The 18,236-nt window shown below is 45.6% G+C and overlaps 1 protein-coding gene across 1 annotated transcript in view; it reads right to left on the bottom strand.

Annotated features, from left to right (window-relative positions):
- LOC116974988 (collagen alpha-3(VI) chain-like) overlaps positions 1-18,236 on the bottom strand; it is a 158,709-nt gene that overhangs the window by 76,410 nt on the left and 64,063 nt on the right. Inside the window, exons 12-15 of the mRNA XM_033023629.1 lie at positions 14,277-14,873; positions 8,237-8,845; positions 3,960-4,565; positions 339-941 (exon numbers count right to left, since the gene is read on the bottom strand). Coding sequence (XP_032879520.1) covers positions 339-941; positions 3,960-4,565; positions 8,237-8,845; positions 14,277-14,873 — 2,415 coding nt within the window. The remainder of the gene's footprint in view (positions 1-338; positions 942-3,959; positions 4,566-8,236; positions 8,846-14,276; positions 14,874-18,236) is intronic.

Genomic DNA, 18,236 nt, shown 5'->3' with positions numbered 1-18,236 from the left:
AAATTAAATTTAGCTTTTAACATTTTAACTCAAATGTCACAAATAGTTTTGAAAGTGTAGGCACAAAATTATTAAAATACCATAGCCCTCAAACCAAATTATTCAATGTTATCTAAATGGAAAACATTCCCTTTTTAATAATGCAGGGTGATTATATGTACTGTAGTCTGGAATTCACATTTTATCGTACAAGCATGTAAATAGCACATCACCGTCAGATCTTGCTAATTCAACATAGGTGTTAACCCTGTTATACCTTATTAATGCTTTTGTTGAAAAAGCAAAGAAATGAAGCCCACCGCTACTAACAACATTCACTCCTAGCCTGAGATACTCACTTTCAGTGGGTGGTTCTGGCGTTTCATATGTATTGGGATCTTCCAATTGCAAGTGTTCCTTCAAAATCTCTTCTACACTTTTAAGTTCCTGAAAGTTATTGACCATGAAGGTACCATAATTAACTGTTGTAATTCGTCGGAGTTGACTAGCATCCGCATTCTTTGCGCCTATGCCAAAAACATGAATTCCTGAATTTTTTAATGGCCCTAAGTAACGTTGAATATTGTCTCTGGATTTTCCTCCGTTGATGATGATCAGATACTGGGGAACTCCTTCGTCCTTTCTACCTCCAGCCTGTCTGGTGAAATGATTTTTCATGACAAAGTCCAAACCTATCCCCATGTTCAGAGGGTCACCTCCTTTTGGTCTAATTCGCCGTATGGCATTTTGAAGGGTTTCTTTCTTTGTGTGTAGTTTCAAGAGGAACTCAGTTTTCCCATTGTTGCTATATTGTGCCAGACCAACACGAACTGCGTTGGTTCCAATATCAAGATTATTAATTATGTTCTGGATAAAATCACGAATGTAGGCAAAATCATGAGGCCCAACATTGCTAGACCCATCGATTAAAAACACAATGTCTTTCTTGTCACCACTAGAAGCTGCAAAACAACAATACCAATTAATTGGCTGGCAATGGACAATACCAGAATATTGAGCATAGTTTTACTCTCAACACATACTACACTTATAATCACATATATTTTTAATTTTATTTTCCAGGAATGTCAAACAAGTGTATAGAGCAAAAGGTATATTCTCAAGACCGTTTCTCAATCGGTAATTGGCATTTTTGTGAAATTTGCAAGGTTTTCTGTGTGTTATCAACGTTTTCAAGGTTTCATGAAGTTGTATCAACATTTTCAGGAGATCCACAATATCCAGGGACAAATCTTGGAAATCACACGAGCTCTCAGGGCACCTCTCAGGTGCAGCAGGCAGTGAAGAAAGCAAATGGTATGTTAGCATTCATAGCAAAAGGATTTGAGTATAAGAGCAGGGAGGTTCTACTGCAGTTGTACAGGGTCTTGGTGAGATCACACCTGGAGTATTGCATACAGTTTTGGTCTCCTAATCTGAGGAAAGACATTCTTGCCATAGAGGGAGTACAGAAAAGGTTCACCAGACTGATTCCTGGGATGGCAGGACTTTCATATGAAGAAAGATTGGATAGACTCAGCTTGTACTCGCTAGAATTTAGAAAATTGAGAGGGGATCTTATAGAAACTTACAACATTTTTAAGGGGTTGGACAGGCTAGATGCAGGAAGATTATTCCCGATGTTGGGGAAGTCCAGAACTAGGGGTCACGGTTTAAGGATAAGAGGGAAGTCTTTTAGGACCGAGATGAGAAAATCATTTTTTACACAGAGAGTGGTGAATCTGTGGAATTCTCTGCCACAGAAGGTAGTTGAGGCCAGTTCATTGGCTATATTTAAGAGGGAGTTAGATGTGGCCCTTGTGGCTAAAGGGATCAGGGGGTATGGAGAGAAGGCAGGGATGGGATACTGAGTTGGATGATCAGCCATGATCATATCGAATGGCGGTGCAGGCTCGAAGGGCCGAATGGCCTACTCCTGCACCTATTTTCTATGTTTCTATGTTTCTATGTTAGCACGGACAAGCTCAAATAATAAATAAGTGCTAAACAATTTTATAAACAGAAATATAGATGAACAGAGATACAAAAATGAACACTTATATGTGCATCCCATAGCATTTTCATATGTGATAGGAGCAGAATTAGGCCAATCACCCCATCAAGTTTACTCCGCCATTCAAACATGGCTGATCTGCAGTATCTTCCCCGCTTAACTCCCCGCATTCTCCTGCCTTCTCCCCTAACCCCGGACACCCATACTAATCAAGAATCTATCTACATCAATCTACATTATCTACATCTACATATCTATTCTACATTCCCTTGATCTCTGCCTTCAAAATATCCATTGATTTGGTCTCCACGGTATTCTGTGGCAATTAATTCCACCGATTCACCACTCTCTGACTAAAGGAACAGCACCTCATATTTTGCTTGGGCAGTTTATTGACTTCTCTAACTTCAAGTAACCCTTGCTTTCCCTTTCTCTCCATCCCTCCTCCTTCCACAGTTCACCGACCTGTCAGACCATCCATGATTCCATTTTATCTGTTTGTTTCATTGTCATCTTCTCCGAGCTAACAATGATCTATTCTACATTTCCCTTGATCTCCACGCTCTTTGATGTCTCATTCTCGCACCTTACACTTCCTTATCTCTAAATTTCCTCTTCCACTGAATCTCAGTCTGAAGAAGGGTCTCGACCTGATAAGTCACCCATTCCTTCTCTCCAGAGATGCCACCTGTCCCGCTGAGGTACTCCAGCATTTTGTCTACCTTGGGCAGCTTACAACTCAATGGTGCATCAAGTAACCCTTGCTTTCCCTCTCTCTCCATCCCTCCTTCTCCATCCCTCCCCCTTCCCAGTTCTCCGACCAGTCTTACTGTCTCCGACTACATTTTTTCTCTGCTTGCTTTGTTGTTGCCTTCTCCCAGCTAACAATGATTTATTCTACATTTTCCTTGATCTCCATTGCCTCTGTCCTGATTTCACACCTTACACGACCTTATCTACATTCCTCCCTCTACCCTGACATTGGTTTGAAGAAGGGTCTTGACCCGAAACGTCACCCATTCCTTCTCTCCAGAGATGCTGCCCTATCCCGCTGACTTACTCCAGCATTTTGTGTCAACCAGGGGTAGGAATATTGATTTCTCTAACTTCAAGTAACCCTTGCTTTCCCTCTTTCTCCGTCCCTCCCCCACAGTAGTTCCTTAAGCCACATGCAAAAGGATTTGAGTATAGGAGCAGGGAGGTTCTACTGCAGTTGTACAGGGTCTTGGTGAGACCACACCTGGAGTATTGCGTACAGTTTTGGTCTCCAAATCTGAGGAAAGACATTCTTGTCATAGAGGGAGTGCAGAGAAGGTTCACCAGACTGATTCCTGGGATGTCAGGACTTTCATATGAAGAAAGACTGGATAGACTCGGCTTGTACTCGCTAGAATTTAGGAGATTGAGGGGGGATCTTATAGAAACTTACAAAATTCTTAAGGGGTTGGACAGGCTAGATGCAGGAAGATTGTTCCCGATGTTGGGAAGTCCAGGACAAGGGGTCACAGTTTAAGGATAAAGGGGAAATCCTTTAGGACCGAGATGAGAAAAACATTTTTCATACAGAGAGTGGTGAATCTCTGGAACTCTCTGCCACAGAAGGTAGTTGAGGCCAGTTCATTGGCTATATTTAAGAGGGAGATAGATGTGGCCCTTGTGGCTAAAGGGATCAGGGGGTATGGAGAGAAGGCAGGTACGGGATACTGAGTTGGATGATCAGCCATGATCATATTGAATGGCGGTGCAGGCTCGAAGGGCCGAATGGCCTACTCCTGCACCTATTTTCTATGTTTCTATGTTTCTATGCTGTTACATGTATCCTGCTACATCCTTCCTCCTAGATGCTTGTGGCAATCGGAGCTGGGCAAAATATTCCAAGTGCCACCTGACCAATCTTTCGTATAACAACACCGTGACATCCCAATTCTTATATTCAACGGTTTGAAAAAACTTCTGTCTTCCTTACTTTCCACTGGATGCTGCTGGTAGACCTGACGTATCGTCACCGCATTCAGTTTAGTCAACGGTTCAAATATTTGCTGTTGTAAGCTCATCACTCTCCGCAGGTCCGCGATCTTGTAAATGTACTTGGGAGATAGCGAAATATGTCGGAGATCTTCGTCATCTGCGTCACTGGATCCAATGCCGATAGTTGCCACACCAGCTTCCTTCAGTGCCAGTGATGCCCGTGCAACTGGATCAGCTGATTTACCAGCCGTGAGTAGCACCAGGAACTGAGGCACGCCCTCGTCGATTCTGCTCCCACCAGCCCTGGTGAAAACGTTGCTTTTGACATAGTTTAACACCTCGCCAATTCTAATCTCACGCCCGCCTTTATGTTGCAGGTTGTTGATTGCATTTACAACTTCGCGCTTCGTGGAGTGCGCATTTAAGAGGAATTCTACTCTGGCATCATCGCTATACTGTACCACGCCAACACGGACTTCGTCAATCCCGACAACCATTTTATCCACCGTTGCAGAAATGAAGGAGCGCAACGCAGAAAATGCTAATCTCGCATTGTCCGACCCATCGAATACGAAGACAATATCTCTCTTGCCGGTATTGGCACCTATAAAATAAGCACAGTTACTTTTTCTATCATTGCATAGAGATTGCAGAAGAGACGTTAGCATTTTATTCAATCACTAGAAACCTATACAAACCTCTGGGTACACTTATGTGCAAATTATATAATTCAATGTTTGAAATAATCCTTTTGTTCAATTATGGGTATGGAACATTAACTCATCATTTTAAGGAGCCCACTCCAGCAGTGCAGATGCTCACAGACAGGCCGCAACCTGTCTAGACACAAAAGCTGGAATAACTCAGCGGGACAGGCAGCATCTCTGGAGAGAAGGATTGGGTGACGTTTCGGGTTGAGGCCCTTCTTCAGACGCTCGGCCCTAAAATGTCACCCATTCCTTCCATCCAGAGATGCTGCCTGTCCCCCTGAGTTACTCCAGCATTTTGTGCTTACAATGTAAAGCAGCATTTTTAATTCACTTTGTCCTGGAACAACTTTAATTCTGTTCCATTGCGATGCTTTAAAGACCTGTCCCACTGTACGAGTTCATTCAAAGAGTTCACCCGAGTTTGCCCTGATTCGAACGCGGAGATTTACGGTAATGGCCGCTCGTCGGTACTCGGGGCTCTCGTGGACATTTCTCAACATGTTGAAAAATCTTCCCGAGTCTTCCCGTGCGTACCTGCCGTTAGAGAGTCTTCCCGAGTACTTACCGTTAGCGTTACGAGCCGCTAAGTGACGTCCCCAAGCTCCGACGTACCCTCTACGTTCATTCTCCGTGCTTACCACGAGTTTGATTTTTTTTTAAACTCGGGAGAGCTCGTGGAATGAACTCGCACCGTGGGACAGGGCTATTAGTCTCAATTCTGTAGAATAATGCCTCTAGGACAGTACACTGTGGCACAATAAATGGATACCACTCACAGAAGCAAAGTGTTTTGCTGTTTTAGATTTTATCCTTCCCAGAGATATGAATATTGATCAGGTCAACGCTAACCAACAATGAGGCTTTTTACACAGTACTTAGTGAAATAGAGCAAAACACAGAGTGCTGAAGGAACTCAGCAGCATCTGTGAATGGAGCAGATAGGCAACATTTCGGAGATAAACACAGCGGGACAGGCAGCATCGCTGGATAGAAGGAATGGGTGACGTATCGGATCGAGACTCTTCTTCAGACTGAGTATCAGGGGAGAGAGAGTTACAGAGATAAGGAAGTGTAAGAGATCAAAAGATATGAAGTTCAAGGGAAATGTAGAATCGACTATTGTTAGCTCAGAGAAGGTGACAACAAAACAAACAGGGATAAAATGTAATCAGAGGGACAGTTAGACAGGTGGGAGAACTGGGAAGGGATGGGGGTGGAGGGAGAGGGAAAGCAAAGGTTACTTGAAGTTAGACAAGTCATTATTCATATCGCTGGGGTGTAAGCTGCCCAAGCGAAATATGAGGTGCCGTTCCCCCAATTTGCACTGGGACTCACCGGAGGAGACCGAGGCCAGAAAGGCTAGCATGGGAATGGGAGGGGGAGTTAAGGTGTTTGGCAACCAGGAGATCAGGTAGGTCGAGGCGGATTCGGTCGGGACCGTTCCTCACACTGATTGTGGAAGGCGGGATAAAGCTGGAAGAGAGAGATGGGCATGAGTAAAATCACATGGGCAAGTGATAGGTGGATACAGGCAAGGGGTTGGTGGGTGAATGGCAGATGGTGGAGTTGATGACAAAGGCTAGAAATGAAAAGGAGAAAAAAGGGTTTCAAAATCGTAGAGGAATCAAATGTAAAGCTAGAGAAAGGGATATGGTGGAAGGGGATAGATTGTAATAGAGATAAACAGAAACATAGAAAATAGGTGCAGGAGGAGGCCATTCGGCCCTTCGAGCTAGCATCGCCATTCATTGTGATCATGGCTGATCATCCACAATCAATAACCCGTGCCTGCCTTCTCCCTATAATCTACGCAAGTGGAATATGAAGCGCTATTCCTCCAGTTAGACGTCTAGTTTGCAATGGAATTCAGGATGGAAACAACAGTATGGGAATGGGAAGGGGAGTTAAAATGATTAACAATCATGAGATCCAGCTGGTTCCAACATTTCTTGCCACCTTCAAAGTGAATCCACCGCCATGTTGTAATAAGGATCACCTTGGCTTGTATAGTCTGGTATTTAGAAGGATGAGAGGATATATTATTGAAACATCTAAAATTATTACGGGTTTGGACACGCTAGAGGCAGGAAACATGTTCCCGACGTTGGGGGAGTCCAGAACCAGGGGCCACAGTTTAAGAATAAGGGGTAAGCCATTTAGAACGGAGATGAGGAAACACTTTTTCTCACAGAGAGTGGTGAGTCTGTGGAATTCTCTCTCAGAGGAATGTGAAGGCTGGTTCTCTGGATGCTTTCAAAAGAGAGCTTGATAGGGCTCTTAAAGATAGTGGATGCATGGGGATATGGGGAGAAGACAGGCACGGGTTACTGATTGTGGATGATCAGCCATGATCACAATGAATGGCGATGCTGGCTCGAAGGGCCAAATGGTCTACTCCTGCACCTATTGTCTATTGTCTATTGTCACTGACACCTTCTCATCCCCTTCCCTTTCCACTGTCTGCAGAGACCAGACCCTCCACAGCTCACTGGATCACTCATTCCTTCCAACCTAACCCGCCCCCTCCTCAGTATCTCCCCTCCACAACTGCAATAGATGTAACAGCTGTCCCAATACATCCTCCCCGCTCTTCATCCAGGGATTCCAGCAGCTCTTCCAGTTGAGACAGAGCCTCACGTGCACCTCTTCAAACCTCATCTACTAATTCAGTGCTCTCGATGACACTTCCTTTGCATTAGCAACAGACTCGGCAATCATTTCACTGTACACGTGCTCTGTCTGCCAAGGCCTGTTGCATCCACCATTTGCTAACCATTTTAGCGCGCCTTGCCATTCCGGACCAACCTTCCTGTCTTTGGGGGTTTATGGGCCTCTCCCACTTGGGCGTCATTTGCGCATAATTTACACAACATAATTTACACGTCACAACGCACAACGTGCGCATGATGCGTGGTGACGAAGGCAGTAACACGTGGTCGCGCGCGGCACCCCAGGATTTTGTGATGTACAAAATCTTCGTGCGCCATCTGCGTGACGTGCAAATGACGCCCAAGTGGGAGAGATCCTTTAGGCCTCTATTACTGGAGTTAGGACTCACACAAACTGGAGGAATGGCGTCTATGAACACTGCTTTATCCATTTCCAGTAATATGCCCTACCCCCTCCCTCTTTCCTGTGCTACCCCCTGCATTCCAGTTTTCCCACTCCATCCCCATCCCCCCAGTAACCCTGCTCCATCCCCCTCCTTCTTACACTCATCTCCTATCCCCAAATCCGTCATTTCTCCTCTACCCTCCCGCTTTCTCTTTCCTCCATCCCCTTCCACGCAATCCCTTTCTCCAGCTTTACATTTCACTCTGCTCTCCTTTTCAGATCCAGTCTTTGTCAGTCACTCCAGCTATCTGCCAATCGAACACCCTTCCCCCTCAATTGTATCTCTTTGCCCCCCACCCACCTCTCTTTTCCTACTTTCTCCCCCCCCGCCGCCTGCAGTCAGTCAGTCTGAAGACATCCTGACCTGAAACGTTGCCTATCCATTCCCTCATCCACCAATTTGTGTTCCCAGCATCCGCAGTTTCTCATGAGGAATTTTGCATTCTCTTACCTTGGGAGTCCCTGATTTCAGTGATACGATCGGTTTCTAGATCGGTCAAGGGATCGATAAAGTATTGCCTGATACTTTCGATGTTTTGCAAATCGATAAATTTGAAGACGTAATCAGGAGACAAAGAGATCTGCTGCAGTTCAGTTATATCGGCGTTCCCCGTTCCGATAGTGAAGGGAGCTACGCCTGCCTTTTTTAGTGTCTGTGCTGCCTGCCTGACATCATCGGATGATGCGCCTGCGGTGAGAAGAATCAGGAACTGAGGCACGTCATCATCCTTCCGACTTCCGGCTGTCCTTGTGAATACACTTCTTCTGACATACTCCAAGGCTCTGCCAGTATTGCTTTCTCTGCCACCTTTGGGCTTCAAGCCTCTGATGGCTTGCACCACATCAGATTTCCGAGTGTATGTATTTAGTAAGAACTCAGGTGCGGGATTGTCACCATACTGCACAACAGCCAGTCGGATCCTATCCCTCCCGATGTCGAGGTTTGTTGCCACGTTGGTCATGAACGTTTTGAGCAGAGGAAATGATGCCTGGGCCCGATCTGATCCGTCGACAAGGAATACAATATCTCTCTTGGGCATCTGCGGAGTGGGTTGTGTAACTACAACAGAAATGTTAGTTCAGCAAAATTCATGGAAATAAGGGTGTAGCATGTCAAAGTAAAAGTTAAAATTAAAAATAAATATATGATTAGGACAGTCCACGCAGGCTCACTGGATTTCATGTGCATCGTTCATGGATGGATGCCGATGTGAGGTTGGATTGATTTTATTCAGCATTAGAGGCCTGTAGTGTGAGAGAATATTTGATGCCAGTGACTTGCTTGTTTTGTTTGTGTGGGAGCTCCTGGCACGAGGGAAGCTTCCAGCGAAGGTCATACAGCCCAGAGTGTCGGCATAGAGCCGATCAAGACCAGACCCGGCTGGCAGCCAGCGCCACAAAGGACGAGCCCGGCGCCCGAAGTGACCGCGGAGAACAAGGACAGGGACGGACCCTACAGCCAAGCATCGGGGGCCTTTTGTAGAGCAATCGGTGAGTGTGAGCGATGGCGGTCGGTCGAGGACAGACCCACAGTGGGTGCCAGAGGTCAAAGGGGGCCAGCAGTGGGTGCCAGAGGTCGAGGGGCCCATGGTGGTTGCTTGAGGTCAGAGAGGCCAGTGGTGGGTGCTAGAGGTCAGAGAGGCCAGTGGTGGGTACCAGAAGTCGGGCTGGGATGGGCTGCCGAGAGAACAATCAGGGACCCGGAGTGGAGAGGAGACACCGAGAATGAAGAGGGACCATTGGGACAACATTGAACACGTTGCAACTTTGAGGCCCTATACGTGGCCCTATACATGTCACATGTGATAAATAAGTATTGAATATGTGTCAGGATAGTTCTGCACCTGATGGATGAAAGCCCATCTGGTTGTGTTCAATATCACGTTTCTGAGGTGCAGGAGCAATTGAGGGGACATTGATCATGTAAAAGGGGTGGCAAGGCTCCACGGAGATACATTCTGGCAGGATGTAACCACACATATATACAATACTGAGGAGAAAGTAAGCATCACCATTCAGTAAAGACGGAAAGAAGGCCAAAGAAACCACAGGCATCTTGAGGGTATCTGCTGGACAACATTCATCATATTATTAACCTAGATGAGTGATAACATACCAGTGGACTTGCACAAAACATGTTATAACTTATTGAAGATTGGAAGAAGCAAGATCTCAAAAATCTTTAATTTTTGGATTATTCCCAGTGTAACGTGGAGGTAGATTTCTGGCTGAGGAGTCGATGCAAAGGAGATAGGTTTTATTTCTGAGATCTGTTCCTTCATTCCTGGAGTGAGATAACCTGAATAATATGGGGAGGGTTCATGTGAGCATGGATGGCACCACTGTCAGAGGGCCAATAACAGAGTATTGAGTGTACAGATTTTCTAAAGCGCATTATGATGGGGAGAATCAGAGGCAGGTTGCCGAGGATTATATAGAACAGGATTCGACTGGGTCCGAAAAGCAAAGATGACTCAATATAAAAAGCAATACAATACAGCACAGGAACTAGTTGTAGCTTGGGAAAGGCCCATGGTTTTAGTTCAGAGGTACAGCACAGAAACAGGCCCTTTGGCCCACCGATTCCGCACCGACCAGCGATCCCCGCATATTAACACTACCCTACACACACCAGGGACAATTTACATTTATACCAAGCCAATTAACCTACAAACCTGTATGTCTTTGGAGTGTGGGAGGAGACCGAAGATCTCGGAAAAAACCCACACATGTCACGGGGAGAAGGTACAAATTCCGTGTCTCCGACGCTGCAAGTGCTGTAAGGCAGCAACTCTACCGCTGCGCCATCGTGCCACCCGTGCCGACACATATCAATTTCTAGTTCACAACTGTCTGTACATGATCTGTATTCCTCCATTCCCTGTCTGTTCATGTGTCTGTCTCAATGGCTTTTACATATTGCTGTGGCATCCATATCCACCACCTCCCATGGCAATGTCCTCCAGGCACAGACCACTCTCTGTGTAAGAAACTTGCCTCATAAATCTCTTGTAAACATTCTCTACTCATCTTAAAGCTCTGCCCTCTAGTACTGGACATTTCCATCTAGCAAAATAGACTCTGACTGTCTTCCCATCTTTGCCTTCCATAATTGAATACATCACGTCTCCTAAGCCTCTGAACTCCAGAGAAATCAAACCAAGTTTGTCCAATGTGTCTTGTGACAGCTAATGCTTTCTAATTCGGGTCATAAACTGGTGAATGGTAGAATTCTGGGGAGTGTTGGAGAGCAGAGTGATCTAGGAGTGCAGGGGCATGGTCACAGATAGATAGGTTGGTCAAAAAGGCTTTTGGCACATCAGCCAGAAGAAGTCATCGAGTATAGAGTTGAGAGGTTGTGTGCAGTTGTATATGACATTGGTGAGGCCGCATTTAAAGTGTTGCGTTCAATTCTAGGCACCGTGTTATAGAAAAGATGATGTCAAGCTGGAAAGGGTACAGAGAAGATTTACGATGATGTTGCCAGGACATGAGCTATGGAGGTTGAATAGACTGGGTCTCTGATCCTTGGAGTGCAGGAGGATGAGGGGCGATCTTATCGAGGTGTATAAAATCAAGAGAGGAATAGATCGGGTGGAGTCTCTTGCCCAAAGTCAGTGAATCGAGGACAAGAGGACATAGTTATAAGGAGTAAGGGAAAGATTTAATGGGAACCTGAGGGCCAACTTTTTTTTACACAAAGGGTGTTGGGTGCAAGGAGCAAGCTGCTAGAGAAGGTAGTTGAGGCAGGTACTATCACAATGTATAAGAAACAGTTAGACAGGTACATGGATCGGTTAGGTTTAGAGGGATGTGGAGCAAATGCAGGCCGGTGGGAGGCGTGTAGGTGAGGCACATTGGTCGGTGGTGGCAGGCTGGGCTGAAGAGCCTGTTTTCAAGCTGTATGACTCTATGACTCTATTTGACCTCCCAAAGTTCAACATGACCACTTGTCTAGGTTAAACTCAATCTGCCGTCTCTCATCAAACATTTTCCACCTTTTGACAACTTTCCTCAATATCCACAACTCCACCAATGTCTGTGTTGTCTGCAAACTTACTGGCGATCGCTTCAAGTTCTTAGGAGTAAATATCACCAGCAACTTGTCATGGACTAGCCACATAAAAGCAATGGCCAAGAAAGCACAGCAACCCCTCTACCTCGTTAGAAGGCTTAAGGGTCTGTCCGACCTGGGCGTCATTTGCGCGTCACGCAGGTGGCGCGTGAGAATTTTGAGAATCCCAAAAATCCTGGGGCGCCACGCAGTGATGTCGCGTAAATGACGCGCAAATAACGGCCAAGTGGGACAGGCCCTTTAGGAAGTACGGCATGTTCCCTACAACTCTCACCGACTTCTACAGATGCGCAATGGAAAACATTTTATCAGGACGGGTCACAGCTTGCTTTGGGAACAGCTCCATTCAAGACCGCAAGAAACTGCAGCTAGTTGTGGATGTACCTCAGACCTTCACACAAACCAACCTTCCTTCCATTGACTTGATCTACACTTCACGCTGTGTCAGAAGGGTCACCAACATAATCAAGGGCCCGTCTCCAGCCGGTCACTCCCTCTTTTTCCCGTCTCCCATCAGGTTCAAGTTACAGAAGTGTGAAAACGCACATTTCCAGATTCAGGGACTGTTTCTTCCCAGCTGTTATCAGGCAACTGAACCGCCCTATCACCAACCAGAGAGCGGTCCTGACCTGTCATCTACCATATTGGAAATCCTCGGACTATCTTTAATCGGACCTTACTGGCTTTCTCTAGCACTAAACATCATTCCCTTTACCCTGTGTCTGAACACTGTGGACGGCTTGATTGTAATCTCAGGTAGTTCTTTCACTGACTGGACAACACACAACCAAAAAAACATTTCTCTGTACCTTGGTACACGTGTCAGTAATAAAGTAACCAACCAAACAAATCTAATCAAATAAACAAAGTACCATTTTTATCCAAATCATGCATTTATACCTCTCCTCACTCCATCAACCAGTCTGCCTCCCCCCCACTCTACCCCTCTGTCCCCCTTCCCACACCCCTCAATTTGATTTGTATTTTAGTAAGGAGGTCTTACTGCAATCGTATAAGGGTTGGTGAGACCATACCTGGGGTGCTGCGTATAATAATACACCCATTTGCAATGAGAGGAATGTATTTGCTATAGAGGGTGTGCAGTGAAGATTAACCAGCCTGATTCCTGAGATGGCTGGTCTGTCAAATGTTGTGAAATAAAGTAAGTTTGGCCTGTACACGCCAGAGTTTAGATGATTAACTGGTGTCACAGTGTCAGACTAAAGCAGGGGTCGCAACCTTGTTCTGCATAGGGGCCGGGACGCATGTCTGTGAGCAGATGGCGGGCCACATCTATCACGTGTACACATGGATCCTGCCCCGGATGGCAGGCATCAAATCACGTGCTCACAGAAGGTTAGCAAAAATGCTGGAGAAACTCAGCGGGTGAGGCAGCCTCATGCAATCCTTGCATGTCACACCCGTTGAGTTTCTCCAGCAATTTTTGTCTACCTTCGATTTTTCCAGCATCTGCAGTTCTTTATTAAACGTGTTCACAGAAGGTGCACGGCCGTGCGTTACAGCCAGAGTTAGGCCGCTGCTCTGGGAGCTCGGCCGCTGCTCTGAGTGCTCGGGGCGCCCGGCTGCTGCTCGGCAGGCCGGATGATTACGGGAAAATAAATCCGCCTGCGGGCCGGATGATTTCAGGTTAAGGGCCACTAAAGGATGAAGCAATGAGAAATTAAATGAAGAGAGATTTCTTCATGCAGAAGGTGCTGCCTCTCCATCTCCATCATCTGTGGAGGCTCAATCCTTGTATTGACTCAAAACAAAGATCAATAGATGTCTTAATTTTAAATTAGTTATTGGATGGCACAGGAAATGCTGAGGTGAAGATATTGTTGATTAGTGGATAAAGACAAAATGCTGGAGTAACTCAGCGGGACAGGCAGCATCTCTGGAGAGAAGGAATGGGTGACTTTTCGGGTCGAGACCCTTCTTCAGATGGAGCTGGCTTAAGAAATCAAACGGACTACCCCTGTTGACATTTTTATAATGTTTTTATGTCTTACATTGCCTTCACTTGAACAATGAAATCCAAATCCCAAATCAGGTTGGTATTAAGGTCTGAGCACATCAACAGCTCTTGTTATATAGATACTTGCACTAATTTAATTAGCTAACATAGGGAGGATGATCGTTCAGTTCAAAATGGATGGTTTAGTTGCCTGATAACAATCGGGAAGAAACTGTCCCTGGAATCTGAATCATAGATGCTGCCTCACCCGCAGAGTTTCTCCAGTTTATTTGTCTACCTAGGGGAGGATGATGGTGAGCAGATACTCACAGGCCTCAGATAATGGTCAAAGAAGACAAGGGTCAGGCATGCAAGATTTGGATTGACTGAAGGCAAGATAAAAGAATATTATACGTTATAAATTCAAACGTGAAGATATCTGAAAATCCCTTCGCTCACCTTCAGGAGCATCCTGTATGATTTTGCTGATCTGGGTTTTGTCCAGCACTGTCAACGATGACTGAAGCTGTTGCTGGAGAGTGTCCACTCTCCGTGGATCATCTAACTTGAAGGTGTACTTGGGGCCCATTGAAATCTGTCGGAGCTCATAGTCCTCCGCATCTGCAAAACCGATGCTAAATGGCCCGATGCCAGCCTGCTTCATTGCCAGGGCTGCCTGACTGACATCGTCGGTCGACCTGCTGGCAGTGAACAGGATCAAGAACTGTGGGACACCTTCCTCCTCTCTGCCTCCAGCAGATGTCGTGAAGACATTATTCGTAACATAATCCAGGGCTTTGCCAATGTTGGTTTTGCTTCCTCCTTTGACCCTGAGCTTATCAATGGCATCCCTCACCTCCTCCTTTGCTTTGAAGGTGTTCAAAAAGAAGTTGGCTCTGGGATCCTCGCTGAACTGGATGACACTGACTCGGGCTTTGTCACTTTCAACATCAAGATTGTTGACACATGCCTTGATGAAGTTTTTAATTAGAGGGAAGGTGTTTCTGATATTCTCTGACCCATCAATAAGGAACACCACATCTCTCCTTGCAGAATCTAGGAGAAGAGAAAAATAGACTGAGTACAAAAATGTGAGCCTTGAAATAACATTTTTGAGAGGGACCTTTGTCGTTGAGATGGGATGACGTAAATACTTCAGATTAGTGGAGGGACCTGAAACATCAACGTTATTCATCCATCAGAATGGAAGAAGGGAGCTATAGGTAAGTCAGTTGCCACTGGTAGGACTCAAGGCAAGAAAAAACACTGTGAGTAATAAATGAGTTGAATGAAGTAAAGATTTCATTCCCTCCTCACCACATGCAGGAAAGATATTCTTTGTTCTCAAAGCTGAAATGGCATGCATTCTTCATCCTTCATGAACACAATAAACATGTTCTTATTGTCCCTTTGTACTTACAGATGTAACCACGGTGTTTCATAAGTTCATAAGGAAACCTATAGGAGCAGAATGAGGCCATTTGGCCCATCAAGTCTACTCCACCATTCAATCATGGCTGATCTGTCTCTCCCTCCTAACCCCATTCTCCTGCCTTCTCCCCGTAACCCCCGACACCCATGCTAATCAAGAATCTATCTGTCTCGGCCTTAATAAAATATCCATTGACTTGGCCTCCACAGCCTTCTGTGGCAATGAATTTGCACAGATTCACCACCATTTCAAAATGCCAAGAATGCACACAAACGCCTCAACAGTAGATGCCGGCCTGTCCATCACAAACACCAGGCTAAAAATAACATACAAAAATAACATGTTTAAAACACACCTAACTTAGTTAAATTGATCAAACATACAAATATTTGTTATGATGTCAGTGAAAAAAAACCGTTTGGTTTCACTTACCATTGAATTTTCTGTTGGTGAGCCCATCCAAGTGAATGAGGGCAGGCAAGGTATGCAAGCCATGGCTGTCAGAGAGCAACATCCAGCCCTTAACTCAGTATGATCCAGTCCAATGGACCTATTGGCTCTCCACTAGTATGATCCAGCCCACTCAAACAAAGAACATAAATGCACTTAAAACTTTCCTCCTAATCTCCTGGTTGGGGACCTCGAATAAATCGAAAGGTGGATTGCAACTGGAGGGACAAGATAAGGAATCCCAACGCAGTCGTTCTTTCCTGCTAGACTCTGTGAATCCAGTGACGGATAATGCCCCTGTCCCACGTAGGAAACCTGAACGGAAACCTCTGGAGACTTTGCGCCCCACCCAAGGTTTCTGTGCGGTTCCCGGAGGTTCCTGGAAGTTTTTTCAATCTCCCTAATGGTCGAAAGTGGTTTCCGCTTCTTCTATGTTCCGGCGATTATTTCAAAAAATTCAAAACCGGCCACGACTAAAAATAGGTTGCCGTTTTAAAAATCGGTAATTTTTTAGTCGAAGCCGGTTGAAGGTGCTAGTTGAAGGTGGTTGCCGGAGGTTGCAGGTGGTTGCCGGAGGTTGCAGGTAGTGGAAGGTAAGGTAAAGAAGGTAAAAAAGGTTGTGAATTAGGTCGGGAAAGTGGGACAGACCATTTAACTGGAGGTCCTCTGTGAGTGTGCCAAAAATGGAAATGGAAGCTTTTCAAAGCAACTTTTATGGGGTCTTGAAGAACATTTCCAACCACATCAAAAATAATTCAACCCATCAGGTTGCTCATTGTATTCATTTGTCCCTTCCTTAATTGTTCCTCAATTACTGCCATTTCTGCTCTGTGCAGCACTGCAGCATTTCTGCAATTCCCTCCCACCACCAACACAGATCAATGCAGCCCACAACTTCTCAGGACTTTCTGCATTATTATATTAAGCATAAACATGCCGTGAGATGTCTGGCAGATTAATAAATGAGGATTCTAAAAAGTCCTATTACGTATAGAGTTAAAAGGTAACTAGGGAGACAGTCAGTCCCTTTATGGATCAATATGGTCATCTATGTATGTATGGAGCCTTATAAAATGAGCAAGTTTCCAATTCCTATCTTCTCCTGTTCTCAGTGTTTAACTTGGAAGAAAAATAAGTTCAGGAGAAGGAACAATGGTATCCTGGCACACATTGGCATTACAAAGAGGTGGTGGTGGTGGTGGAGTCTTGACATATAAAGGCAGATAAATCCCTGGTATCTAACCAGGTATATCCCATGAAGTTATAGGAAGCAAGGGAAGTGATAGAGACTTTTGTATCTGAAGTTTTTGGTGAGGCACCTGAAGACTGGAAAGTTAGCTAAAGGGGTTGTCCCACTGCGGCAACCTAATCTGCGAGTTTAGAGGAGTTTGCCCTCGACTCAAACTCGCAGCATGGTCGACACAGGAGGCCCTATGAGATCACTGGAACTCTCCTTCATGCTCGAGGGAAGTTCCCAAATACTCTTGGCCTCAGCTAGGCCGCCAAAAAACTTTCAGCAAGTTGAAAATTTTCCGCAAGTAAATATTGGTCGGCATGGTTCTTTTGAACTCGTAGTGCAGTGGAGTGGGGTCGCTATTTACTTACAGGCAGTCGAGGGCAGCCGTAGGCAATCTCCTTTGCTGACTGGACATTTTGATTGGCTCATTGGAGTTTTCAGGACTAAGGAAAGCCGACCAGTAGGATAATGCCCGCTAAACTTTATGATACTTCTTAAAAGTGTCTCCACTCCTTCTCTCCCCCTTCTCCCTCCCTCCTCTCCCCTTCTTTCCCCATCTCTCTCCTTTTCTCCCCTTCTATCCCCTTCTCTCCCCTTTTCTCCCCTTCTCTCCCCTTCTCTCTAAAGGACTTACCATTACTGTGCAGCCGTCTTTTACCTTCCTCTTCATCGCAGGTGTGAATTTCAGACAGCGCTCCCCCACTTTGCGGTGTGTGTGTGTGTGTGTGTGTGTGTGCGTGTGCGTGTGTGTGTGTGCGTGTGCGTGTGTGTGTGTGCGTGTGTGTGTGTGTGTGTGTGGTCAATCCAGCTCACAGTTTCATTGCTGACGGTCGATCCAGCTCGAGGTTTTCCAGGCGAGTGCTCTCGAGCTTAGAGGTCGAAGACACTCTTCTTAACTCGCGGATTAGGGCGCCGCAGTGGGACAGCCCCTTAATGCTGTGCCTTCATTTAAGAAGAGCAGATGAGCTAATCAAGAAACCACTGGCTGGTAGTGAGACTAACACAATAGTGTCATAGAGTTATACAGAACAAAAACAGGCCATTCAGCCCAACTTGTCCATACCGACCAAGATGCCCTATCTAAACTGGTCCCCCTGAACCTTTCCTATCCATGCACCTGTACAAGTCACCTTTAAATTCCATTATAGTACCTCTCAACATCCTCCTCCGGCAGGTCATTACATATGTCCTCCACTTCGAGTGAAAAAATTGCCTATCAGGTTATTATTAAATCGTTTTCTTCTCACCTAAAACCTATGCCCTCTGGTTCCCGTTTCCCCATACCCATGGTAAAAGAATC

The sequence above is a fragment of the Amblyraja radiata genome, chromosome 7 (assembly GCF_010909765.2).
Source record: "Amblyraja radiata isolate CabotCenter1 chromosome 7, sAmbRad1.1.pri, whole genome shotgun sequence".
NCBI classification, from domain to species: Eukaryota; Metazoa; Chordata; class Chondrichthyes; order Rajiformes; family Rajidae; genus Amblyraja; species Amblyraja radiata.
The sequence above is the reverse complement of the archived record's forward strand: the minus strand, read 5'-3'. Positions and strand labels throughout refer to the sequence as shown.